At 46.3% G+C, this 27,378-nt stretch overlaps 1 protein-coding gene across 2 annotated transcripts in view; it reads left to right on the top strand.

Annotated features, from left to right (window-relative positions):
• Positions 1-27,378, top strand: part of MFSD11 (major facilitator superfamily domain containing 11) — a 1,014,059-nt gene that overhangs the window by 541,010 nt on the left and 445,671 nt on the right. For both annotated transcript variants that reach the window (XM_069654654.1, XM_069654655.1), the window contains exons 9-10: positions 17,370-17,410; positions 17,499-17,564. In XM_069654654.1, coding sequence (XP_069510755.1) covers positions 17,370-17,410; positions 17,499-17,564 — 107 coding nt within the window. The remainder of the gene's footprint in view (positions 1-17,369; positions 17,411-17,498; positions 17,565-27,378) is intronic.

Here is a 27,378-nt window from a genome sequence, read left to right as displayed (position 1 = left end):
TACTATTGCCTGTTGTATTTCTCGCCACAACTTCTGAAATAGCAGAAATATCAAAATCTCAGCCACAACGAGATGATACTGCTGGGCACATTTTTGGGGACATAGCAAAATCGTTTATAGCTTTTTGGGGACAGGCAATAAACTCATGGAATATTAGAAAACTGTCCAGGGTGTTAGAAAAAACAATTAATTGAACCACTGACATACCTTACAACATGACACTGGTACAAAAAGCAATGAGGCTAGTTGCACTTAAAAAAAGAATAGTTCTTGACATTATTTGGGCTGGCCGTGGAGGTGTATGCAAATTAGTGGTATCAGCGTGCTGCATTTTTGTAAGTGACTCCTCCCCTACAATATTTGAAGCAATTAAGAAATGGCATGTCCTGAGTTCTGAAAGCCATGTTCCCACAGGTGGCTGGAATCTAAATTTAGGTACAGGGTTCTGGGAATTGTTACGATCCTGGGGATGGAAACTAATTGCAATTTTTGTTATGATATTCACTATCCTCATATTCTACTGTTGTTGCATACAATGTTTGCCAGCCATTTGCTCCACAATTACAAATGAATGCGTACAGATGATTAGTACAAAGATGGTGAAGCCCACACCTCATATGATAAATGGTGGTCTTGAAAATGAAATAATCAAAGAGTTTGTCAATATTTCTGATGGTGATAGCGACATGGGTAGTTTGGAAAGTGACACCTGGTCTGATGAGGACGCAATGGTTGGATGATGCTGCTATTGGCTTATGGCCAAAAGGAGGGTTTGTTATACTGTAAATGCAATTGCATAGCCCGAATGATATGAATAGTATGTTGGCCAGAAGCAAATTGCATCATGTGTCAAACATTGCAAACCATGAAACCTGATTGTGACCAATTGGGAGTCATGCCGGCCATTTTCTTTTCTGTAACGCTTTGCAAACTTATTCTGCACTTCAGATCCTCACACGGTGCAAGACCACAGCTTGAACTCTGAATACCAACGTAGACAGGAATGTAAAACCCTGCAGATATACTGTCATACCTAGCACCCCTGCTGCACCTGCACCCATGGCTCGTCATCTTCAGGGGACACGTTTTGCTAATAGAACGGCAAGACCGTTCTATACTAAATGGAGACTGTATGATGCTCTACCAGGAAAGCAGCATTTCCACTACACACGCCGTTAGTCACGTGATCGGGATCTATCACGTGACCTCAGGACTGCGTATTTAGAAGCGCTGCGAAATTGACTCACTGCTTCTGATTGAAGTTCATCAGCAATTTTGTGCTACGGCCTGGAATATCCTTTCATCTCCATATTCAGGGTTTCCAGCATTCTACTTGCCTCCGAACCGATCGTTCCTCAACGGTCCTTTTTGTTTTTTTATTTTGCTTCAAGCTACGAGCCTCCCGCCTTCTGGACTCCATAGCGGGTGTCGGCTCTTTAGCAATCAGTTCCATCTGAGCCAGTATCCCACGCGGCGTCTCTGAATGAGCAGCGTTCAGACCTTTTCTGCAGTAATTGACAGCGACTTTCTGAATTCAATACGTCGCGGTTCGCAGAAACATATTTTTGTGCTGCGCTGCTACATTACAGACTTATCTCCACCGTGCAGACCAAGCGGCTGCACCAATTTACAGCATGTCCAAACCTTACGAGCTGAATTTAATCCTTCAGATTAACATTGCACTACCCTGCTCCCTTTTCCATACTTACTAAATACGTGCAGGCACCAATTAGCTCAATTCCAACCTTTTGAGCTGCACTTTGTTTTGTAACCTACCTAAGGTAGTGTTTATAGTATTTCCTATTTTGTTGGACAATCTAAGGGCAACTATTACTAGAACCGACCAGGTTTCCTTTCTCTCCCTCTGGCTCCTTGGATTACTTGTGCATTGTACTTCATGGACGCTATCCAGGATTGCACCAACCCGGCACTCGTGTGACCCTTGTGCCGTTCGGGTTTAGCTTCCCTTACTAACCTTCCTTCCCCGTCGTTGTTTCCATTTTGGATTAATTGGTGTTCCTGTGTCGGACTTTTCTTCATTCTCTCAACGCCAACAAGTTAGTGGTATTCATATTAATTAATACTCTGAGAGGACATTATTTTTGGTTCTAATTTCTAAGCATTCCTTGTTTCTCTCACAGGTAGGCGTATGTTCATTCTCCACGCCCTTTCCATTGATTCCTCCCTCGGACTGTAATTACTAACAGTCATAGGGTGTCATCAATTGAAAGGTCTACAATTGGTTGTCGTTCTACCAGAGACAGTTACTGATTCATCTTAAGATCAGGAACCTGCCCTCAGCGCTTGTATCCTTTCAAGTGGTCATTGACCTGTATCCTTTTTGGTACAATTTGATGATACAGTAACTCATTCATGACAGATGCATTGTTTTCCTTTTCGTAAGGCCTTGAAGCCTGGGCAAGAGCCGCCATTAATCAACAACCGAGGTGCCCGTTTGTCTTGCAAAAGGCAGTTAAATGTGAATTATATGCAACTAACGGTGCTCCTTCATGAATGATGGTATTTTTCTCTGCTTTAGAACTGTCTGACCCTTAGCTCATGAGCGCAGCAAACAGATAACATTGGTTGGAATGTCTCCCTACAAGAACATGGTATCCTTCCCTGTGCCAGTGCCCCCATAACAGAAAACTGTCTCTGCAGCCTTTGCTAGAATACTAATGTTTAGACTGACTGAAGTTGCATGCATTGCTGTCAATTACCAAATCCTATCTTGTATGTCATGTATAAGGGCGGGCCAAATGGTATTGTGAAGGATGATGTATTATGTATATATATGATTGCTTTAGCACTGCTCGCTCTCTCTCATCTCACGGTGTCTGGGAACACATGTCGTGAGGCGTTGAGACACAGTGGGCCGACTGATGCTCTATCAATAAACCAGACTTGTTTGGAAAACTAATCTCACGATTGACGTGTCATTAGTATATAGTTATGGTGCCTTATTCCATATATGGTCTTACAGATTGGCTGACTGCCAACACCTTATTGTGCCTGCCTGGTGGCTTAGTCCAGCTCCTTATTGAATGCTTTTTTCGAGGGGATTGGGTCCTCTGACGTATTCCAGATCTATGACAGTAATCACCACAGCTGTGCTGCTTCGGAAAATCTTTCTGCGTCCTGCGTCGATGACGACGATACGCTGTCCTCGAGGGCCTCCGTCGAGCCGACGTCACCGGATGTTATAAGTAGGACACACGATGCCCGTAGCCTCAGTTCCATTTTTTTCGCGAACGTGTTCGCTTCGGAGATCTCGGCGTGCCTCGACTCTTCTGAGTTCTGTTCTTTCCGTTCCTCGAACCTGTTCGTTTGTGAAGTATATCTCATCATGTCTTCATCATCTTCTACCCCGTGGCCGGGTTTTAAGAAGTGCCGGGACTGCGGGTCCAAGATGTCGCTGACGGACACGCACAACGCTTGCCTCTGGTGCCTCGGGGAGGACCACAACATGGATAACTGTGTGGACTGCCAGTCGCTTACTTCGAAGGCCTTGCAGGAACGTAAGAAGAAGCTTTCTGTAGGTAAGGTGGCCAACCCCCGCAAGTCGAGATCCGCCGGCCGTTCGACTGACGATTCGAGGGGCGACTCTCCACATCGTCAGCGTAAGTCTGGGGGAGGGGTATCGGTCCAGGAGTTGGTCCTGCCATTCTTCTGCCTCTTCGAGGCACTCACGGAAGCGCCGGCATCGGTTGTCTTCCTCGTCTGAGGACACCGCCCGTCGGCGGGTTGCTTGTCCCAACAAGCATTCCACTCCTCAGGAATGGCATTCCTTCCGAAAGGAGATGATAGTCGCAGGGCTCCGGTCCGTCCGCGCCATTGAAAGACGCCGGCCATGACCGTGCTAGAGATGCCACTCGTACGCCTTCGGGCTCGAGCGGTCGTCGCGACCACCGGGCACCTTCGAGGTCCCGGTCGGACAAGGATGGTCGCTCTAGTCATGCCCGTTCCAGGTCCCGAGGGACTCACTCGAAGCTCCGCCTCCGAGGAAGCCGTCGACGTCATCGGCGCCCAGGCTGTCGAAGGACACACTCGGGGCTCCGCCCTCGAGGCCTGTGACGACGCCGTCGAAGCTGTCAGCGCCTCGCTCGATGTTGACTCCGGTTCCGTCAACGCCCTCGGTGCCTTTCGAGGCTGCTTTGTCGGACGTACCCCATGGCACGGTGGAACCCCCCAGAAAGGCTCTGGCCAAAGCAAAAAATGTTTTTGTCCCTTTTTCTGTGCCCTCTTTCCAGCCTCCGGATTATATTTCTGAGGTGGATGAAGGGTCTGAGGAAGGGGAGGTTCCTGCAGAGGTCCCTGATGACCTCCTTTCTGGTAATAGTCGGCTTGAAGACCTGCGTCAGTCTTTGCACGACGCCAGTGGTCTGGACACCTCTCCGGAGGTGGAGTTCGTTAGGCCTGAGCCTGGCACGCACGCCGAGTCATCGTACCGGCGCCTTATGTCGAGGGTGACGGATTAATTGGGGTGGTCTACACCACCTGGGGATTTTCAGCAGGATTACCTGACTGATATCCTCGACCAAAGTCCACCGACTGACCCGGTGTTGCCATTTCATATGGCCTTGCAGAGAAGGGTGGCTGCCGCTTGGACTTCTCCGGAGAGTCTCCCGGCAGTGAGCAAGTCCTTGCCGAAGAAATCCCGCCCAGCCAGTCGCGACCCCTGCTACTTGACCACGCACCCCTCTCCGGAAAGTTTGGTGGTGCAGGCGGCTGCGGTTCCAGCAAAGCAGGCGGCGTACCCTACCATCCCGCCTGATAGGGACGACAAACGTTTTGACGGCTGTGCGAAGAAAGTGTTTTCTTCAGGGGGTATGGCTCTTCAGGCAGCCTACTCCGTATGTGCCTTGTCACGTTTCACGCACACTCTGTGGAACTGTATTTCCTTAGCGGCTGAACATATTCCCGAAGGGGAAGAACGGGATGGTTTTCTTGCTATTGTGCAGGATGGCAAGGATGCCATGTGCGAGTCCGTTCAGTTGGGTCTGGACATGGTAGATTGCGTCAGCCGGTCCATGGCCGCAGGTTTGCGTGGATGCGGAAGTCAGGGTTTGCTCCTGATGTGCAAGCCCGGCTCCTCAACATGCCCTTTGATGGTGAACATCTTTTTGGCAGCAAGGCTGACGAGAGCCTTGAGAGGTTGCAGAACTCCAAAGCTGCAGCGAAGTAGTTGAGCGCTGCAGTTCGCCAACCTCTGCCTTTTCGTCCTAGGGGACAACAATGGAGGGGAGGTTCCTTTCGATATTACTCATCCTTTAGTAAATCGAGAGGAGCTGCAAGTCAAAGGGGCCACCGTAGGAGTGCCAGAGGTGGAAAACAGGGTACTCGAGGTGCCAAGGCCGCTCGGGCAGTTGCCTCTTTGCCCTCAGGCACTGCCGCAGCCGCTTCAGCTCAGTCATGAGGCCATGTCCCATGGTTCGCCGGTTGGGGGAAGGCAGGCGCAGCATCTTGTAGAGTGGCGTGCCATTACTTCAGATGTGTGGGTTCTGGAGATCATAGCCCACGGCTACTGTCTTCCTTTCCGGCAGAGGCCTCACAACAATCCACCAGGGAATCTCTCTTTGAAGAGTCCGGATCCGCTCCTTGCGCAGGAAATACAATTCCTGCTAGAGAAAGGCGCCATAGAACTGGTGCCTGTAGCGGAGAGGGACAAGGGATGGTATTCCCCTTATTTTTTGATTTCGAAGAAAGACGGGGGTTTGAGACCCATCATGGACTTGCGCAGTTTGAACAAGCTCCTCAGGAAGGACAAGTTCAAGATGGTTACTCTTTCTCAAGTCCTCCAGGCCCTTCAACTTCAGGACTGGTTGGTGTTTCTAGACCTCAAGGACGCTTATTTTCATGTGCCGATCCATCCCAAGCACAAGAAGTACCTGAGGTTCGCGGTTGGCGACTTACACTTTGTTTCGGGTTCTGCCGTTCGGATTGACCTCCGCCCGAGGGTCTTCACCAAGCTCATTGTGGTGGTGGCAGCGTATCTAAGGAAAGGGGGGATTCACGTCTACCCCTGCCTGGACGATTGATTGATCAGGGCGCGCTCGCCCGGGCAAGTCCTGGATCATATGTCCGTCATCTGCCACTCCCTTCACAAGCTGGGCTTCTTACTCAACTTAAAGAAGTCTCACTTGATGCCAACTCAGTGGCTCCAGTACATCGGAGCAGTGCTCAAAACATCCCCGGGGCAGTGTTTTCCACTCCAGGTGAGGGCTCATCACATTCAGCAGATGGTACACAAGTTTCGACATGCCCAGAGTCGCCCGCCGTTCGAATTCTTGAGGTTGCTCGGCCTCATGGCATCCTGCATTCTTCTGGTGCCAGAGGCCAGGTTGCGGATGAGATCTCTGCAATGGGCCCTCAAGATGCAGTGGTCACAGTCCTCCGGCAGGATGTCGGACCCTGTTCAGGTGCCGCCCTCGGTCGCTCAGTACCTTCTGTGGTGGGCCGACGAAGGCAATCTCCATTTTGGCTACCCTGGCCGGAGGTGACGATCGTGACGGACGCATCCCTCACGGGCTGAGGAGCCCATGCCAACGAGTTCACAGTCCGCGGTCGTTGGTCTCCGTCGGAGTCCAGACTCCATATCAATCTGGTGGAGCTGAGGGCCGTCAGAATATCCCTGAAGGCTTTTCTGCCGACTGTGCGAGGAAAGAATGTCCTGATTCAGACAGACAACACGGTGACATGCACTATCTCAACAATAAGGGGGGGGCAGGGTCACTTCCTCTGTGCAGGGAGGCGATGCAGCTCTGGTTCTGGGCCTTCCAGCAGGAAATTCCGATCTCGGCAGTTCATCTGGCAGGATGTATTGCTCTTCCCCGAAAAGTGCACGGAACAACCATAAATCACCAATGCAATTAGAGCAAATACTTTGAACCATAAACAGACAGACAAAATAACTCACAGCCACGCACTCTTTAGAAGATAATCAGCCCTTTGCGGCTATTTATTCAAAGATTACAAGTACATAGAAATAACTCATAAAAATAATAACGACATAGATCACAGAAGAAGTAAAGAAGTCACCCCCCCACTTGTCCTAGGTGCGCCGCAGATCGAGCCTCCTATATACACATGTTGTGGCTCTGTCCCCGTCTGTCCCAATTTTGGTTAGACATTTGCTCTACATTGTCTGACATTCTGGAACACCCAATCACCCCCACCCCACCCCACCCCACTGCACTGCTTATTCCATGATTTCCTGCAGTTACCCCGTGATGCTAAGAAACTGGCAGGTCTCTGCATGCTATTGGCAGTTTGCCGTATATTACTCTGTTGGCTCCGCCCTAGAGCGCCTACCTATACACAATGGCTCGGATCGGTCACATGGGCTCACGATACTGAGCAGTCCTGGAGCGCGATGCAGCATTCACACTCCAGGCCGAGGGACATCTGGCCGAGATTCCGAGACTATATCTCTGCCATGACCTCACCGTCTACTTCTCCCTCTACTTCCCCAGGTGGTTCCTCTTCGATAGTGTCCTGTTATGGTGTATGTATTAATAGTTTGTATATTGCCTTTATCAATATGCTACATTTACGCAATATGTATTGTTTATCATTCGCATCGTTTGCTTTTAGCGCTGGTGCCATGTGGCTCCCTCTGGTTTTTTGTTGTGCTGTGAAGTCAATAAAAAGAGTTAAAAAAAAAAGAAGTAAAGAAGTCAAAAAGAAATGCATCACCGTGAGCGTAACAGGATTCCTCATCTCGTCCAGAAGCGGCTGGAAGACCCCGGAAAAGCCAGGCCGAGAGCACCACAGCTCACAGGAAGGCCGGACGTAAGCGTCCTTCTCTGGCTGAAGTCTCACCTGACCACCTCCGGTTTTCCGCATATATACACACTCCACAAAGGGGAGTTAATTCTCGAACATTCTGGAAATTGCACTTGCGCAGTTGAGGAACAGCCGTCGGTTGCCAGCTGGGTCAATCGAGAGCTTACCCCAAGAAGCGCAGTGCATCCCTTCTCTAAAAACACGCTCCACAGAGAACAGTAGCAAGCCATAACAACGTTAGCTTTCCCAGCACAAATGGCCTTGACCGCATACCAGGGTTGGAAAAACATGTTTGTCTCAGCACTGTGAATCTAATACTCAGCAAAATGTGTGCAGCATTTCACTGCGGTATGAAGTAAATATCCAACATGGCTCCGAGCGCTCCCAGAATGCATTGCGCACCCCGCGCCATTTTGGATCGAGCATAAATCGAGCATAACACAGGAGACGAAAACGAAGCGGCGGACGCTCTGAGCAGGCAGAGCGCGATCTAACACGAGTGGGAGTTGGCTCAGGAGATTCTTCTGGAGATCTTCACCCTTTGGGGGACCCCTCAAGTGGATCTCTTCGTCTCCAGTGTCAACCGGAAGTGCGAAAGGTTCTGCTCGTGGGAATTTCCTCCAAGAGGAGCCTTAGGAGACGCGTTCGTGGTGGAGTGGTCCTTCCCACTGCTGTACGCGTTTCCTCCAGTCCCCGTCATCCCACAAGTGCTGCAGAGGTTTCAGAGGTTCGGTTCCCCGATGATCCTCATTGCTCCGGCATGGGCCCGGAGGACGTGGTACCCAGACCTTCTCGACTTGTCGATCTGCCCTCCACGCCGTCTTCCCTACCGAGACGATTTGCTCTCACGGGAGGTGGGTCAGGTTCTCCATCCAGAGGTTAGATCCCTCAACCTTCATGCTTTGCTTCTGAAAGGTTGAGTTACAAGGATTGGGACCTCCCTGAAGACGTTGCCGTTGGAGATAGTTCTGCGACTGGTGCAGGGTTAAGAATGTGGATCCTTTTTCATGTGACATTCCTGTGGTTCTGCCTTTTTTGCTTTTGTTAGCCCACAAGGGCTTGCAAGTGGGTACCATTAAAGGTTAACTTGCGGTGCTGTCCATCTTTAAGCGCTCGTCTAAGGAGTGTTCTTATTTCAAAATTCCTTTTAATGTCTCAGTTTCTCAAAGGGCTCACTAACGTGTTCCCGCCGTCACCTTTCCAGGTGCTGGGTTGGGATTTGAACCTTGTTCTAAAATTCCTAATGGGTGCTTCGTTTGAGCATTTACATTCTTGTCCTTTGAGACTACTAACACTTAAAACTGTATTTTTAGTTGCGGTCACTTCCGCTCGCAGAGTGAGTGCGTTGCAGACACTTTCAGCTAAGCCACCCTTCACTGTGTTTCATGAGGACAGGTTTTGTCCTTAGAGTTCGTCCTTCCTTTCTTCCGAAGGTCTTGTCGGAATTTCATTTAAGCCAGAAGGTTATTCTTCCAGCATTTTACTCTCCTCGACATCCTGGTAAGGAAGAGGAGAGGCTCCATAGGTTGAATCCCAGGAGAGCTTTAAGCTTCTACATTTCACGCATGTTTGGGTCAGAGTGGATGATGAGCTATTTATTGGTTACGCTGGAAGGCGTTTGGGACACGCTGTTACTAAGCAGACTTTGTCTAGATGGATTATCTTGGCAATATCTGAATGTTACCGCTTGGCGGGTAAGGACCCTCCGGTAGGCTTGCGGGCCCATTCTACTAGGGGTATGGCTGCCTCTACTGCCCTGCAGAGGGGTGTTCCTATTCGTAACATCTGTGAAACAGCCACATGGGCTTCGGTCCATACTTTTGTACGATACTACTCCCTAGATTCTATCCATGGGCAGGATCTGGCCTTTGGCAAGGCAGTCCTTTACTCTGCATTTTGATTGGGCATTCTAAATTTCTGTATTCTAAATTCTTTTCCCACCTCCTTACGTTGGTACTGCTTTGGGAGTCTGTCATAGATATGGAATACGTCGGAGGGCCCAATCCCCTCAAAGAACAAGTTACTCTCTTACCTGGTAACGTTCTTTTGATGGGATGGTCCGACAACGTATTCCATATCGCTCCCTCCCTGCCTACCCCGCTACAGAATATCTGATGCGATTGCAGCTTACGTTTCCGCAAGACTTTCTGTGGTCGTACTGGCAGAACATTGGTGCCACACGTACTGGGAAAAAACTACAACTGAGGCTACGGGCGTCGTGCGTGATACTTATAACATCCGGTGACGTCGGCTCGATGGAGGCCCTCCAGGACAGCGTATCGACGTCAACGACACAGGACGCAGACGCCGAAAGATTTTCCGAAGCAGCACAGCTGTGGTGATTACTGTCCTAGATGTGGAATATGTCGTTGGACCATACCATCGAAAGAAAGTTACCAGGTAAGAGAGTAACTTGTTCATGTAGGGCAAACCCTGTTCATACCTCGGATTCTTACCTAAATTGCTAGAGGACTGCAGTGAAGATGGGCTACTTCATCCAAGTACCTGGTTTGGCCATAGCAACTGGTACATGGCTTCTATTTTTCCTTGCTCCTAGTTTCTTATTAGGATACAGGAAATCCTTTCTGGGTTCTTCATCCTCCTCCTGGTCCTAACTGCTGTTTGGACCAGTTGTCCCATTTTAGGAACATTTCAGAGCTTCTGCTATGCTGCCTACATGCTCAATCTTAGCCTAAGTGCCTCGAGGTGGGGAGTCTCCTTGAAATAGATGAGCGGTCCCCGGAACACTTTGGTCTGGTTGCTCAGCCCTCCTGGGGCCATTCATGTCATTGCTGCTGTTTCTGGCTAGTGGGTCATACCCCTTGTGAGCATGGAATATTTTTAATTTCATCTGTATGGGCCATTGCTGGTCTAGAGTTAAATTCCCTTGGCACTAGGTTGATTTCCCAGATCTATAAAAGAAGCCCTGCACTTACCAGGTTCTCTTGCCGTTCCCAAGCCGTATCCTCAATGACTTGTACCATGAGTACTTGTCCCCAATCCCTGAAGTCGTGCTACATCCCTTGGAATAGTATGCTGTTTTTGGGGGGTTGGTGCCCTGTTGTACAGTGGTGCTGGATCCGGTGTTCTTCTATTTCAATTTCGAGTGCTCAAGGTTCATTCCTCGATATTTGACACCATTGTTTGGTTTTGTGAACACAATGCGTTTATTGTGTCAGAAGGTCAATTGCACATTTTGTCAGATAATATTTGTCACTTGTGTGACATGAATCTTGATATACAATTCAACGGGCTGAGTTTTTAAGCTGCTTGCTGGTGCTTTCAGTGCCAGCACAGGTTTCAACCCGAGGTTTTTCTCAAGACTGTGCAGTTTAGTGATGTTGTGAAATTGTGCAGTAATAGTGACAGGTAATTACAATTTGTATGTACAGTGTCATACATGTTAGGAGACCAATTTTCATTCAGGTGTTCATGGAGTACATGTTTAGGGTACATTGTATGAAGTATACACATTTACAGTCACATTTCATCCATTTTTAGGAACATCAGTGTTGAGCCGTGAGTGGGGCCTGCACAGTGTTTCATGTGCGAGACAGTTTTATAATAACAAAAAGTTTGGTAGATATTCATTTATATACATTTCATTGACGAGATTAGTTATATTGCAATCAATTGGACAGAGGGTGAGAGAAGGAGAGGTAGGTTTAGCCCTAGGTCTGGTGTGTAGCTCTTGTCAGTAAGATTAGGTAATTAGTAAGGTGCTTACCGTGAACATAGTTGCTTAGTGTCGAATGTCGGTCTTTGCCAAGTGTGGATCCAGTGTGGGTAGCTGTATAGCTTCTGTAGGGAACATAGAGCAGTTTAGAGTCGGCAAAACAGTGGTCTTGGCTAGCAAGGTACAAGCCCTGTGGGATGTATTGCATAACTGGAGGGGTCGCAGAGTTGAAGATGGTAGATTCAGGAGGAGGCTATTGCAGTAGCCAGCTTAGAGAGAACCAGGGCCTGGGTCACATTGAGCCTCTGAGGATAAGTGAGAAAAGGTAAAATTCCTTTGAGAAGGAAGAGCTGAAAGTGGGACTTCTTGGCAATGGCCTGAGGGTGAGGGAGGGGAATTGAAGATGACTCCAAGGCTTATGGCTTCAGTCGATGGCGCAGGGGGAGAGCCCAAGGAGGAAGGCCAGAGTAGGGGGAAGGAGGAGGGCGAAGGGGTCCATATGGGAAGGATATCAGTTTTACAGGCGTTGAGGCAGATATCGTTCGAGGCGTACCAGGACGGGATGGCAGAAAGGCTGTCGGGATGATGGCGGGTGCAAGAGGATCAGCAGGGAGTTTGAAAAAGAGCAGTGTCATCTGCGTAATACTGGAAGTTGGAGGAGAAGGAGGAGATGAGGCGTGCAAGGAGAGCAAGTTAGATGTTAGAGCCAGGGAGAGAGTATAGAGCCCTGGGGGACACCACAGGTGGAGAGGGACGTAGTAGAAGGTGCCCAGTATGACTTTGGGAAAAACGGTTATTGAGGAAAGAGGTCAGCCGGTCCAGTGCCCGTTCCGAGATACCAAGGGTATTGTGGAGCCTTTGTATGAGGATGGAATGGTTGACTGGGTAAAGGCAGAGGAGAGATCGAGAAGGATAAGGACACCAGGGGAGTTGGATTCCAGAGATGCGATCAGTTATTCACGGGTGTTCCAAAGAGCAGTTTCCGTGCCTCTGGATGCTTGGAATCGAGATTGATGGTCATGGAGACCACCAACAAGTTTGGTGCGAGTTGAGTTGCGGCAAGGCCAGCTTCTCAAGCAGGTTCCCCAGGAAGGGGGTGATGGAAATGGGGCAGAAGCTGGTAGGATCTGAGGATGTTTTTTTCAGGAGTGGGTGCACAAGGGAGTGCTTAAGGGGAGTGGAAAGATCCAGTGACGAGAGTGATTGCAGAAATCGGCAAGAGCATGCTCAAGAGAGCCGATGTTATCCTTGTGTTATACGCACAAGGTGAAGTTGAGCACAAAAAGCGTGCACTTTTTTTGATGGCCACGAGCAAGCATGGAACTAATTTAGCAATTGAAAAGGGGCATTTCTTTTGTGACCTTAGCATTGTCTTGAATAAGCAGCGCCAATCCCCTTCTTATCAAGCAGTGTTACAATCCCCACTTAACTCGCTGATTTGTCTGGTGTGCACAGTGCTTCCCTTGTAGACTGCTGATAACATTTAGTATTTGCAAGGCCCCGTTGTCAGCCTCTGCCCAGGATCTTTCTCCTGAGTTCTCCGACTCAATCGACAAGCGATGAGGTGCATTAGCCTCCACTGGCTTAGAACTGGAGCGGAGCTCTACCTAGCCACTGGGCATCAGGCCCACCTCGCTAGCCCATCTCAGAATTGCTCTTGCTCGCTAATTTTAAATGCAGTGTCAATTTTCCGACATTATAAATGCAGATATTGATCTAAATGTGTGGGTGTATTTCAATAATTTCTACACTCGTGTAATGTGTCATCATTTTGTTTCAAAAGTCAGTCATGGTGCATCAAAAACAGTGCTCTAACGTCTAAATGCATGTTTTTATTTGTATACAAATATCTACCCTTTAAAAAACATTTTTCTGCTATACCCACATAGCCACATTCTAAGGCCTGCACCATCCTGTGAAGGCTTTTTCAGCACTCCGAATGCATTGGTTATTTTTCACATAAAGCCACTGCCACGTGAAAGAGCTTTTCCCCCGGCACCCTTGCCGGCCGAATAACCCTCAAGAAAAGTCCTGCAAGCACTCCTTAGAAGCGCACCAGTCACATCACCTAAATGGATGAGGTCACTCTAATGTTAAAATAAATGCTCATGCGGCCCGTCGCCTTTCCTCCATACTTGGTGGAGGGCGGGGGAATGCAATCCCTATGGGACAATAGCTGAACATTCTCACGCTCTTGGCTCTCAACCGCTTATTGCTTTCTCAGTGTGACCAGAGAACGCAGCACCGGGATGTTAGTGCTTACTCCTTGGAGCGTTTTTCTCTTTTTACTTCCTTTTGGCCAGCTTTAGTTCATGCTCCACGCTTGGTATTTTCACTGCTGAGGATGGCTCTTGGCACGTACCAAAACTCATTTTTGGAGTGCTTGACCCGGCTCACATTTGGAAACTTTGCGCACTCGGTGGTGCACTTGCATCCCTACAGGTACGCCTCTGTTGGTGGGAGCACACGTCCAGTGGTTCTGCAGGACTTGGTAAGGGGCACATCTTTTTTTTGTTTGTTTTTCTTCCAGAGGCACCCAGCTGGGGTGACAGCCACGTTCCTTGTGACCTACCCTCTCAGGAGGTTATTTTCGAGTTCTTAACCAAACTTCTGCGAGTTTCCAGAGGTTACTGATGTCCCCCATGGCCTAATTCTGCCATTGCCCCTCAAGAGCTTACCCAGAGCGGCTACTTTGGTGGCCTAATTATGGTACTCTGACAGAGGTGTCCTGTACCAAAATCCTGTTGGCATCACTTCCTCTCCGGGATCCTCCCTGAGGGTTGGAAAAAGTCCAGCTGTTACTCAACCTACGGGGCTCTGCCCTAGCATTTCAGATTCCTGCCCCTCATGCTCTCATCTACCGAACATCTTTCCTCCCACATTAAGAGACATGACAAATGTCTCAGTTAAAAAAAACAAATTCTCTTCCTACCTCAATCTCCGGTAAGTATGCAGATCTTCTATGAGAATCCGTGCCACAAGGCCACTTCTGCCGGTATTGAAATTAATAAATAACCCTAACATAACCAGCCCACTTTACCCAGCAGCATTGCCAATTTATAGGGGATACCTTCCACCATGTCTTAGTTGAATCCACCAGCACTGCAGTGTCATTATGCCTCTTTTCTCCTTCAGGTTAACACGTCAAATTGAGGTTGAGGGCCTGGCTGTGTTCTTAGCAGAGGTTCAGGGAGGCCACCTGCGTAATGATTTTGTGGAAGAAATGCTCACTTGTGGTGGCTTTGGGCATTAGGATGCCCCTTTGACACTCTGATTCAGTGGACCTCACCTTCCCTAGATTGTTACCTCTTTTTTGCCCTCCTCTCTACCAGCTGCTGGCCGAGATCTGGGCTCTTCCAAGACCATGTGTGTATGCACAGCGTCTTCCATCAAGATCAGTTTCTTCTACCAAGCCTTCTCTAGCAGGAGCAATGGTATGTCAGATATTCACCAAATGTCCGCAGGTTCACTGACTGTCTTTTTGCACACCATGCCCAAAAAATGCTACATGCGACTCATGTGGATGCAGCTACATGCATGCTGTTCCACTGAACTCACAACCTCCATGATCTACACTGGCATCTGTTGCTACAGTGCCTCTATCCCTGTGTCGTGCTCCTCTGGTGGTCCACACTAGCCCATCTGTTCATCACATTTGACGAGAGACACCAACATTTAAAAAAAATAATCAATGTGTCTCCCAGACCTGGTGCAAGCTTCACAGTAAACAGTCAATCATATACGTTCTCTGTATACGTCCCATACTCAAGGACTGTTGCACATAAAACAGCTTTTCTCCACCAGCAAGGGCATCCTCCCCAGATTCATGACCAACCCACCCTTCCTTCTCTAGGGAGGTGAGGACTGCAAAGTTCACATTCAGCTGCTTCTGAAATGTATAGGAGACAAATCCTCTCCACTTTCTCTTCAGTGTTTTCGGACCATCCAGCCTGCAGTGATTTTGCACTCAACAATGTTTGATGTACTTCAAAATGTTCAAATGCTGTTAAAAAGACTCAACTTTGTTAGATCTCTCATCTGCCACTGGTTTAGATTAGTCCAATGGACACAACACTATCATTTTCTGATTCCTGCAGCACAGGCCCTTCAAGAGGAATATTAAGCTACTTAACTATTTTGATTCAATACATTTTTCAAAATATAAATTTTTTTCTGTTGTAAACTTGATGTCAATACCACAAAATCTTCGTTATAGAGGAGTCTTTTTTTTTCATTTAGTCTGAGATGTATACTAAGTATTTAGTATATTTTGTTAAAGAAAAGTATTTTTGGCTGTGGTCTGTCAGTGAGCAATTCTTCTCCAACTTGTGAATTGCAAAGGATACTCTTGCATGAAACCTGCTATTGTAGGTGTGTACATGTTCACATGCACTCTGGCACGTAACAAGGGAAAAAGGCATTGATGCCTTATGTAGCGTGCTGAGCTTTTCATTTATTCTGAAATGCAAGTCTGTTTGAAGGCATCCTTGTTATTAGTCATTATGAATGTTCTGGGTGGATCCAGAATGCAGGGAGTCAGTTCCCGGGGCCAGGCTTTATACATTATTGTAAATCTTTGCCGTGCAAATATGATTTGTTCCCCTCCTGTATTTTCAGGAATGTTCAAATAGTATAGATGATATGACACATTGAATTTATTTATTTTTATTTGTCATTTCAAAAGCGCACCAAAAGCGCAGTGCATCAAGGCACTGGTTACAGTAAGCGCAGCTTTGTGAGTCAGATACAGGTAATACAGGCATACAATTGTGAACACAGAAGTTACAAAACTTGAGACACGTGATGAATCATTGTACAGTGAATGAGGCTAATATTGAGTCATAGGTCTAGTAAACAGAGCTAAGTTTTGAGGCATTTGGGCAAGGTCCAAAAAGAGGGTTCCGATTTTAAATGTTGATGTAATGCATTCCAGTGGTTTTCTGCCACGACTGGGAAAATGCAACCCCCTGCTCTTGCGTTTGAGTCTGGGGATGGTGGGGAGGAGCGAGTGGGGGCCCGGGTGCGTCTGATGGATTGCAATTTCGTAACTTATTCTTGGCAAGTATCTTAGTGCTTTATTAGAAAGCATTTGTGAGTTAAAGTACAGGTTTTAAACATAATGTGCTCGCGAATGGGAAACAATTGAACATTTCTTCTTGCCGGTGATGTGGTCTTTTTTTGGTATGTTCATGGCGGCTCTTAGCGCATTATTTCGTATGATCTGCCACTTCCTAATGTTGCAAGTGGTAGATCCTGAAAAACAAGGCTTTGCAATAGTCTAATCTAGAGACAATGAGGGCTTGTGATGTAACTGTCAGTGGAAAGGAAGGGTCTGCAGGCGTAAATGAGTTTAGTCGTGTAGGCTACAGACGAGGCAATTGCATTTACATGTTTAGTTAGCTATATGGAGGAGTCCAGGTAGACCCCTTGAAGACTGGGATAGTTATAGCATCAATCATGAAAGACTTGTATGTTGCGTCAAGTTTGTGTAGAAGTGTCTGTGAGCTGACGAGCAGTTCGGTCTTGTCGCCATTTAGGCATAATGAGAGATGGGCCATCCAGGCCTGGATGGTTTGTTAGACTTTGCCCAGTGTGTTGGAGTCAGTGTCATAAGTGCCTGAGATAGGTAGGAGGATTTGTGTATCGTCCGCATAGTTTGTATAGGAGATACTCAAGGTGTCCAGGAGGTCACAGAGGCTTCGGGAAGATATTGAAAATTGTGGGAGAGAGACAGGAGCTTTGAGTGACTCCGCAGGTGACTGGAGCTGGACGGGCTGATGCAGAGTAGGAAAAACCCCTAAATATTCTGTTTGAGGGATAGGGTGAGATCAAAAAATGTTGCTTTAGTGGAGAATTAGGTGTGCACTTAGAACTATGGTGAATAATCTGTAATTTTGTCTTCATGCAGATCTGTGCCCAGCAACTTGGGAAAAGCCTTAGATGCCTTCAGTAAGTAAAACCATTTAAGAATAGTATATAATATCTGTTCATCGACCTCTGCAAACCTGTCTAATTTTGTTCTTGTCTGTGTTTACAGAGAGATCAGTCAAGCTGTTCATTACCAAGGAGATGCTGCTTCTGAGTGTGTCAATAGCATACACAGGTAAGGGTGTACCAGGAGCTGTAAATTGAAACCAATGTCCAGCAACAGTGAGGGCATTAAAATATACCTCTGTGTAGAGAAGCTAGTTTGGCACACAACAGACATTGAGGATTGAATATTTACAACCCTATAGGAAGTTGCATTAGTAAAAGCATTCTACATTACATCTGTTGTTGCCTCTCGTAGAACTAGATAACAAATGCATGCTGTTCCTATGGGTTTCCTTTGTTAAAACAGTTTACCCCATTTTAAAACATTTAACTGTTGTTGAATGAAGTTTCCATCCTTGAACCAACCAAAACTCCTCAATTTCGTAACCGTTTCACAATATGTAGTAAAGTATACCTCTTCTATTTGACTGCCATACCAAGTCTGTCTTCCACCCACACCAATATTCCATACAGCAGCTTACACCTGATCAGTAGCCATCATAGTTTTACATCACAAAGCCTCCAACAGAGCCTCCTGAATTCAGAAACATCATCACATAGTCCCATTTAGATCCCCCTCAGTCGAACAGCAGACACTCATAAATAACCCTGATGTTCCCAAACACATTTCCCATTTAGCCCTCCGTGTCCCTAATTGCCAAATCTCTTGCCTCATTTCCTGATCTCGTTTTCTGCAGTGTTTTGAGTGAACCCCTATGATATAAAGCAACCGTCACATAAATGATTAAATTGCCTCCGTCCCTTAGCTTGCTGTTCTTGTTCTCTGACCCCCCTCAGCTCCTAAACATCTTAATCCTGCTCAGATTAAAAATATGCACTCATTGGAAGCAGTACGACATGGCATAGTGCCACTGGCCATCATGCATAGTGGCCTGTCACACATCAAACTTGCCGGTATCCTCTGACATATTTTTCATCAAGTGCTAGGTATGCTCCATATGAGTTCTTCTATGGGAATAATTTCTAGTAAGATTTTTCACAGAAAAAAACATTACCGAAGGTAAGTAATTTCATGCAGGCTTGTCAAAGCGTTAGGTAGATTTATCATTATTGTGCTTCATCCCCCTCCTAGTGAGGCCCCCAGAACTTTTTTGCTAAACTTCTGGACCTTTTTCGATCAATCCTAAATGAGTGGAGCCTTTTTCCACTCATTCATTCTTGTGGGCTCTTTTTTTTTAGCTCTATTCTTTGTATTCTACCTGTACTATGGAGTCTGTCTGCTCCATAACTCTTAAAGGCATGTGTGTTTTATTACTGCAGCACACAGCTCCTTATGGGCACTGTTGCTGGGGACCTTTAGGGTCCTCCTTTAAGATTATCTTTCTAAATCCTTTCGTAACTGAAGTTCTTAAGAATAGAGAAATACTTAGTATATCTCCCAAAACTCTGTAGTCTGAGAGATTGGCACACACCACCTTCAGTGGAGTGCCAAAGGGGTACTTAGTATCCCCCTTCTCACTGCTCCTGTGACTTTTTAATCACATAGACAATCACCTAGTTATGGCTGGTGGCAGTGGACATGTTCTACCAACTATTGTGTATTTTTTCGACCGCTGGTTATGTCCATAGCCGCAGTAGTGCACAATAGAGGCACCCAAGTACCAACTTGACACCTCCCTTCTTTTTTTGCCTTTACTAGCATGGTTGTTCTTTGTTAGCATTTCTTCTACCAGTCTGTGAGGGGGAGGTATGTGTGTGTGTTTTGCCTTTGGCGGGAACCAGTAGGCATTCCCGCCTAGGCTCCAGAGTGACTGGGCAGGCAGGAAGTGGGGGGAGTCTTCCACCACCACCCCCCGTCCTTTGTCTGCCAGAGTGCCTCAACAGGTCCAGCTCCCACAGGAGTCTGTTTTCCTGATTGTACAGCAAAACGCCCCTTTCTGTAAAATGCTGAGAGATTGCAGAGGAGTGTGTGCTGGCACTGTATCAAAGGTAGGGCTTCTGGAGTGTTTAGCAAGTTGACCACAGGAAACGGTAGCAAGCAAAGAAGACGACCTTAGACGTCTGCCAGACCCTTTGGAAGCAACCACTGCTGTCCAGTCCCAGTTTTCTATGCAACAGAGGAGCTCCGAAGAGGACTCCTCCTTCCCTTTGGCTGGTGGGAACAACCAGACCACAGACAAACTTTGAAATAAGCCATCTCCTGAGGTCCTAGGAGCTTCCAGAGCTGCAGAACCCCAATACCAGGTGACCTGCTGCCCATTTAGAGTGCATCGTCATGGAAAGGCTGAATCCATTCAAATTTTTGCTGAAACCGTAAGGACACACCAGAGATCCAACTCGCCCAGACCCCCTCACCAGAGCGTGGGACTGCAGGAAGGAAAGAAGATTGACCAGGCGATCTGTGTCCTTTGTTGGTGTTGCGGAAAAGGCGTGCTACAGATCTTCCCTCGAGACTGCTGCTGAGACACCATCCATCGTAGAGGGGTCCAGGGCAACCCCCTCTTACCTCTGAACCAAGCTGCTGCTGTGCCCCTTTTTCAAGACCTTTTTTAGGTCTCCTTTGTTAGGTGCTAACTTGCTGTTTCAATAACTTTAGACACTGGAAGAAATCCGCAGGAACCCTTCATTATTCGCTGTTTGTCAAGACTTCAAGCCCTCTCCGAACTGCCTTCAGCTAGGGTTGCGTTTTTTATCTTAAAAAACCTTCAAAGATGAAGAAACATCTCTAGAACCGTGAACTGAGCTCGTGTTGCACTAAGTACTTATTTTCCTCCCTTTAAATGACTTTCCTATATGTGTTTGCACAGTAAATACTTTACCATATGACTTGTTGAAAAATACATGAGTGCGCAATTACTGATAATACGATAACCTTGTCTTTCCCCTTTCTAACGTTGCTATAAATATAACAACGAAAAAACACAATACACTTCTAAGGGTACTTTTATCTTGTATTCCTAAGTGTTCTACTGTCACACTCTGAAGTATTTAAAGTGATTCTGGTGTAAAAATAACAAATATATATCTTTTATTTAAATATATGTGTAAGTGAATCTTAGTTGGACAGGCACAACAAAGAAGCAGAGCACTTAACTACAGCTCACATCTTCCTCTTTAGATAATCCTCACTGCTCTGCCACACTACCAAGGTCCTGAGCTGGTACAGGCTGATACTAAGAGTTGGAGGATCTACAGACCACTGGGATAGCTGACTAAAGTCTTACTGTCAGTAGGACTTTAGAAAAAAAAATCTAACACAAAGTATGTCTTTTTCGAGGATCCATTGCAAGAAAATCTACTCACTGATGTTTATCTTCAGGGTTGGGGACCCCATCTGGGAAATACCCCAAGATCCTGTTCTACTGTGAAGAGAACATTACGTGTTCTCTACTGGAACTCTTAGCAGTCCATCTGGATTTAAAGGTTTTCCTACTGATAGATTCACCAAATCAGTCTAAATAAAAACAATATAACAATGTATTCTGACAGAAAACTGGAAGGTATGAGATTGCACCCTTTCTTAAGGAAAGCTCCCCGGGGTGAGCCGGACCTTAAAGCTGTTGAAGGCTGCAGGGATTCTTATAGCACTGTTTTGGCTTTAATAATGGTGGTTCCCTGATTATTTGCACTTACAGAACCTGCAGCAATTGGAGTCTGCCTTGCAGATAAGGCCTGCTTCACAATTTGCAGGGCAAGGTAATTCATCGAAACCTGAGCTTAACAGGCTAGATATGAAGGTTTACACCAAAAGGCAGTCCACAGGAAAGACTTATGCCATCAAGTTCAAAGGATTCCTTATTTAGCAAGTGAGTAAAAGTTTGACTGCAGTGGGAAAACGTGCAGTATTTCCGAATACTGTGTGTTGCACTGTTCCTCCAAACTAGGAGTTTTGTTACAGAAACTCATTTACGCCTGATATTTTTGTGTGGAAAATTAACTCTGCAGAATAACAGTATTGCGTGCCATATTACTGCATGTAGTAAGAGCATAAGAAGGAGCATGATCTTCCATCTTTGAAGTAAATCTGTCTGGTAGGAAATGCAAGCAGAATTGTCTCAAAGCAATGGATTCTTTTTATTGTGTTTGATTCAAAATAGAAACTTTACAATTTATGACATTTTTTCAAAACAGATAATTTAAAATTCTCAGTTCTTTTCATATTTACAATGTCATAACAAAATTGACATCAATTTCAAACCTCAATTTCAAACATTATCCATTCATATAAAAAATCAAAATAAAACGTATAAAAACTTCAATTCAAATTAAATCATTTAAATCAGCAATATCTTTCACTATTACTTTTAACAAATGTGTCAAACCAATAAGCAACTTATAGCTGTTCCCCCCCACATACACCTGTTCCATAAAATTAACCTTGAAAATTCAGTATCAGAATACAAAAAACTTCCCAAGTGTCTAGTTCTTAATACATCAAAATGTTTACAATAAATCACCAGGTGTTTCAGCGATTCCATCTTTCCTTGTGTTTGACAAAATCTACAGTCTACACCTTGGATAAGCAATGAATTACAAAGTTCATTCACTAATCAAAGTAATGATCATGATTGTATAATAGTTGTATATTCATTGCACTTTATGGGGCAGAGTTGTGTGGGGGAACCAGCTGCGATCACTTAAGTATCACTGAAAATACATTTGTGAAAAATGTACTGGGATTTCCTAGAAGTACTCCTACCGCTCCGGTCTTCCTAGAGGTGATGTCCGGGATACTAAGTAAGTCCAAACCTGTACGATATTGTATAAGGGTTTGGTCCACTGAACTATCCATGTATAGATTGGCATTGGAAGACATTCTGTCAATGGAGGTCGGCTGTTCGTTATCCTGGTTGGAGTTCTTAAAGGGAGCCTTTACTCGGCTATGACACCGTGAATGCTGGTTAGAACCTCTGTCTATTAGCCAGAGTTTTAAAAAACGTATTAAAGAAGCCCTCTTGCATGACGAAGTGTGTGGTCTTCTTGACAACATTTTAAACGGTGAAAGTGGAGGTAGATATTGGGAGTTGAAGCAATGCTTTGGCTACGAAAGTTATTTGGACATCATATCTCCAAAATTCAGTAGGGCATTGTACCTCAAGCTGAGTTTGGGCACATTACCCTTGGCTGAATTACTGCATAAGTGCAACCATGATGTTTCTAACAAATGCTTATTATGTGAAATTGAAAGCGTAATAGATTTTCTCTTGCCCTCTTTATCATATTAATATTGAAAAAATACCTCGAGCCTCTATTTAGGTGTAGAGCCATCATAAGTATAAAGCAAGAACTGGCATTGTGTGTAAATTCTAAAGACGATTTGCCAGTGCATTCTGTTATAAACTTTCTGTCAAGAGCATGTAGGTTAAGATCAAATTGCGTCTTATAAACTCAGTACTTGGCATAAAAGTGGGGGTGTGATTATGGGTTATCTAATGCTCGCAACTCTGAGTTTGTTCTTTTTCATTAGATTTATATTTTAATTGGGCATACATTTTAAGTCACATCAGGCGTTTTTAAATATGTTTTTATAGTTTTATATGAATTTACACAAATATGCTTATTTGTGGTGACCTAGCGAAGGGTATGTTCGTAACTATTTTATTAAAATAACGTTTTTGATTATGCTTTGTGTGTGTTGAGACTTTTATGGTTTAAGACCAAAATAAAGTTAAATTATAATTAGATTTTTTTTAAGCAATACTTAAAACCGGGATCACATCCATCTCTGGGTGGCCCCACAGACTGCTGTCTGGTCTGGAATTTCAATTATTGAAAATCTTTCATGTGCCCAATGTGTTAAGTCTGAGTCACAGCTAAATCGGCACAGTTTTATACAGGGAAATATCTGCAATCCCACTGCCTCTCCAATTCTTCTATTTAAAAACCTAGGCAGACCTAGCAGGGTTGTTCCTGTAAATGAACCAAAACGAAAGAAAGTATATACATGGGTGTTGGCATTCTACCACAGTGTGACCGAGGAAACCCCACTAAACCTATATTGACATCAAACATAGCAATATCAAAAGTTCTATCAGGGATGTCGACATGTAGGAGTATGGCAGGAACAGACCGGCCATAGTCATAAAGTGTAACAGTCCATGACAAAATACATCACCCTGAAGATGCCAAATACTCTTGCAGGGAGGTGGCACTATGGTGGCTACATACATCACCTCTTTGAAGTGTAAATGATATCACGCAACCATTCTGTATGTGTCGGAGCAGACTTGGACTTCCAGTAACAGAGCACGCACCTTTTGGCAACTACACATGCCACAATGAAAAATCTTCTGATCACGACCGACCCCTTGCCTATGTCCCCCAGAAGGTACTTAACAGGGGCCAATGTGGGAGGGATCTCCAGTATCTTGTGGAGGGTAGCCACGACTCCCGCCCAGAAACAAGCAATACTCTGGCAGTAACAAAACATATGTCTAGAGTTTGCCCGGGGAGTGACCACACTTCAAACAATCATAAGAAGCGTCCCATGAGAATTTAGCTAGTTTCGCTGGTGTCTAATGTAGCTGTTTGAGAAGTTTAAACTTGATTAGTCTATACCGGGCACTCAGGGATAGCTCTTTGGTAACCGCACATCATCTCTGCCACTGGCAATCCGTGTATTTGTGTATCTGCGTCTAGTTCCCATTTTTGCTTTATTGCGTTCTTTGTAGGTTGGGCCTTCATCCCCACGCCATACAGTCTAGACACCAACCTTCTAAGCGCTTCACAAGTGACTATAGAATCTGAGCGGATGGGTTTCAGGCTCATGTAGGAAAATTCACCACAACCGCTTTACCGCAACCCTCAACCTAGAATATTGCAGTATGCAAATGGGGTTGCTCGCAAGCTTGGCCTTAAAGTCGTTCGAGAACAACTGGCTAGGAAAAGGTCCCCCAACACTAATTCAGCAATGTCACCCCAGGAATTCTGCAAATCATCAAAGGTGGGGGCCAGTCCCGGGAAGTTCCAAGAGCAGAATATTCTTAGGATGGAGAACCGAGAGCCCCAGCCTATGGAACAGCCTGGCCCAAGCATTGACTGTTGTATGCACTGGATCAAAGGTACAAGCGTTGCTGTATTTGTCTCTAAAGAGAACTGCCCTAAGGCTAGTGGGTGAGGCCCCATCGCCTTCAAGCGTCGCATACAGTTTCTGGGTCCTGTGAGTTCCGGTATCCTGCGTATTGAGCTTGAGAGACCAGGTAATACAACTCCACGTCAGGGAGAGCCAGCCCTCCCCAACCCCCCCACCGTAAAGCTCAATACATTTCTCCCAACATATTCTTGCCGCACCTGCCCCCCATAGAAACCCCACCAACATGGAAATTGCGGTTGAGAGTACAGCCCTACCCGGCCAGAAGGGAAGGTTGCAGAAAAAATACAGTAACTTTGGGAGAACAATCATTTTCAACAGCGACAGCATGCCGAATAGGAAGAGGTAATTTAGCACAGATCTTGAGCCTTGCCTCCAAGTGCTGCATGTATTCAGCATAGTTGTTCTCCTACAATGAACGCTGTTGTTGGGAAACCCAAATATTTCAATTTAGCATCCACCCAGCGGAAGCCCAGGGATCCCGCCATCTGAGTAGTAGCATCCGTGAGGGGGACCAATTCCGATTTGGCCTTGTTAACATTATAGCCCGAATGCTTAGTCTATACCTCGTCCATCATTGTGACAAGAGTGACCTCAGGATTGCGGGTATATAGCAGTGTGTCATCAACATACAAGGGCATAACTTGAGACACCCGGACATAAAGAGTCCCCTGTACCCATACCTACACCTCATGACTGCAGCTAGTGGCTCTATTGTCAATGCAAACAATAACAGATAGGGGGCACCTCATGTATGTTCCCCTATGCAAAGCTATACCAGCGGATAACATGGTGTTAGTCTGCACCTTAGCAACAACCGGCCACGAATAAAGCAGCCGGACAAATGCCTAAAAAGCTGCTCCAACTGTTGCAGAACCCCCATCAAGTATTGCCAAGACAGAGTCAAAGGTTTTCTCAGCATCTAAGGATGCCGTCACCTCCTTGGCATGCTGATCAATCTGGGATATGATGCCAAAGAGCCTACGGAGATTCAAAGCTGTTCATATAGTCGGGACAAATCCCAATTGATCGGGGATGTACCAGGTCTACCATAAGGGGAAGGAGTCTGTTTGCCAAGACCTTCACAAAGACCTTAGCATCCATATTTAATAGCGATAACGGCTTTGCAGGCTTCTCCAAGACTGATTATTGCCTCACGCATAGTCTGGGGAAGAGTCCCAATTTATTTCGAGAGACTCCTTCCACAGCAAGTGAGAGCCAGAAGAGCACTATACTCTTTATATAGTTCAACACCCAAACCTTCTGATCCCGGGGCTTTACCAGACGCTAAGCATTAATGGCACCCTTTATTTCATCCACAGTGATTGGGGCATCCTGTGTGGGGCGTGCCACTTCCGGGAGTGTCAGCAGGTCAATGTCCTCCAAGTATTGTCAGTGTGAGTGTCCCACCAAGAGTATATGGATTGATAATACACCTGGAAATCTGCATTAATGTCCTTGTCTGATGTCACAGTGGCCTCTGAGGATGCAGTGATGCTTGCAATAACACAAAGGGTGTAGTCCATTCTGACTGCACTACCCAGTGCCCGTCCTGGCCTGTTCGCCCCGCCATCGCGACGAGCGAGGACTGGTCTAGTGATGTAAAGTATTTCCCTGTCCGCTAATTCATGAAATTGGGCTAGGCTACACTTAATCGGCCCCAGGGTAGTTTTATCCTTTGTTCTACCATATTCATGCTCAAGTTGCCTAATATGCTCAGCGAGGCTACGCAGATCCCTCTGAAGTTCGCAAGGGCACCTGCAGACAGCGACAGCACCTCCCTCCTCACAGCCACTCAAAGGTTTTCCATACTATAGAGTACCATGACAGAGAAGTCGGGTTCATGGTAAAGAATTATTTAGTTTTGGTCTAAAGTGTTTCTGCAGCACTGGGATCCTGCAATATCGTAGGCGGCATGCCGAAAGGGGATGGGCCCATGTGTGTGTGAAAAGACCAGGGAGAGTACAATGGGAGAATGGTCCAAGAAAGTGTGCGGCAGATGGGAGCATTCCTGCAACCTATACATCAATTCTGCAGACCTGAAGCCAGTAATTGATCCTGGACATGGAATTGTGAACTGTGGAATAATATGTATATTCTCGCTCTGTGGGGTGCAGCCCTCGCCAGACAACTGTAGTAACATAATTTGCGAAAGAGCTTGAGCCGCCTGGATGAGGGGTCAAGGGGTAGTGGCTGAGCGATCCATGATAGTCCAAATCAAGTTCATACCACCCCCCCCCCCCCATCACAGGAACATCAATATGTAGATCTGCAAGAGACCAATCAAACCTAGGGTCATCAATATTGGGCCCATAAGAATTGACAATGGTTATGTCATCCCCATCCAAACACCCCTTCACAACTACATACCTGCCCTGGGCGTCAACCCAGCTTTTGTCCACAGTGAATGACATTGATTGATGTATCAAAGTCAACACGCCCCGGGCTTGTGAGGAATAAGATGTATAGACTCGCTGTCGGCTCCATTTGGGGGCATAGGACTCGTGTACCAGGCTCAAGGCATGCGTCTACTGCAGGAGACCTTTAGACAGGCTATTAATGACTCGAACATTCCAAGAAGGAAGCGCTACTGATCCCATCGGCCCTCGCTCACCCCCTATCGCTACCAAGCATTATTCCATAGCTGGGACCACTCATGCTGCATAATTTGCTGTTTGCCAAAACATTTTTAACATGTAATTCAACAATCGGCGCGTCTGCACACCCTGCCTCCCCCTTGACCCCATCATCAACCCCAACCTGATGAGTTCCCCCACCCACAACAACTGAGGTCTCTTGGGAAGCAATGCAAACAGCAATCAATGGCAACATT

Source organism: Ambystoma mexicanum, chromosome 3q, assembly GCF_040938575.1.
Source record: "Ambystoma mexicanum isolate Mex_15411 chromosome 3q, UKY_AmexF1_1, whole genome shotgun sequence".
Classification (NCBI taxonomy): Eukaryota; Metazoa; Chordata; class Amphibia; order Caudata; family Ambystomatidae; genus Ambystoma; species Ambystoma mexicanum.
This window is presented reverse-complemented; position numbering and strand designations above follow the sequence as displayed.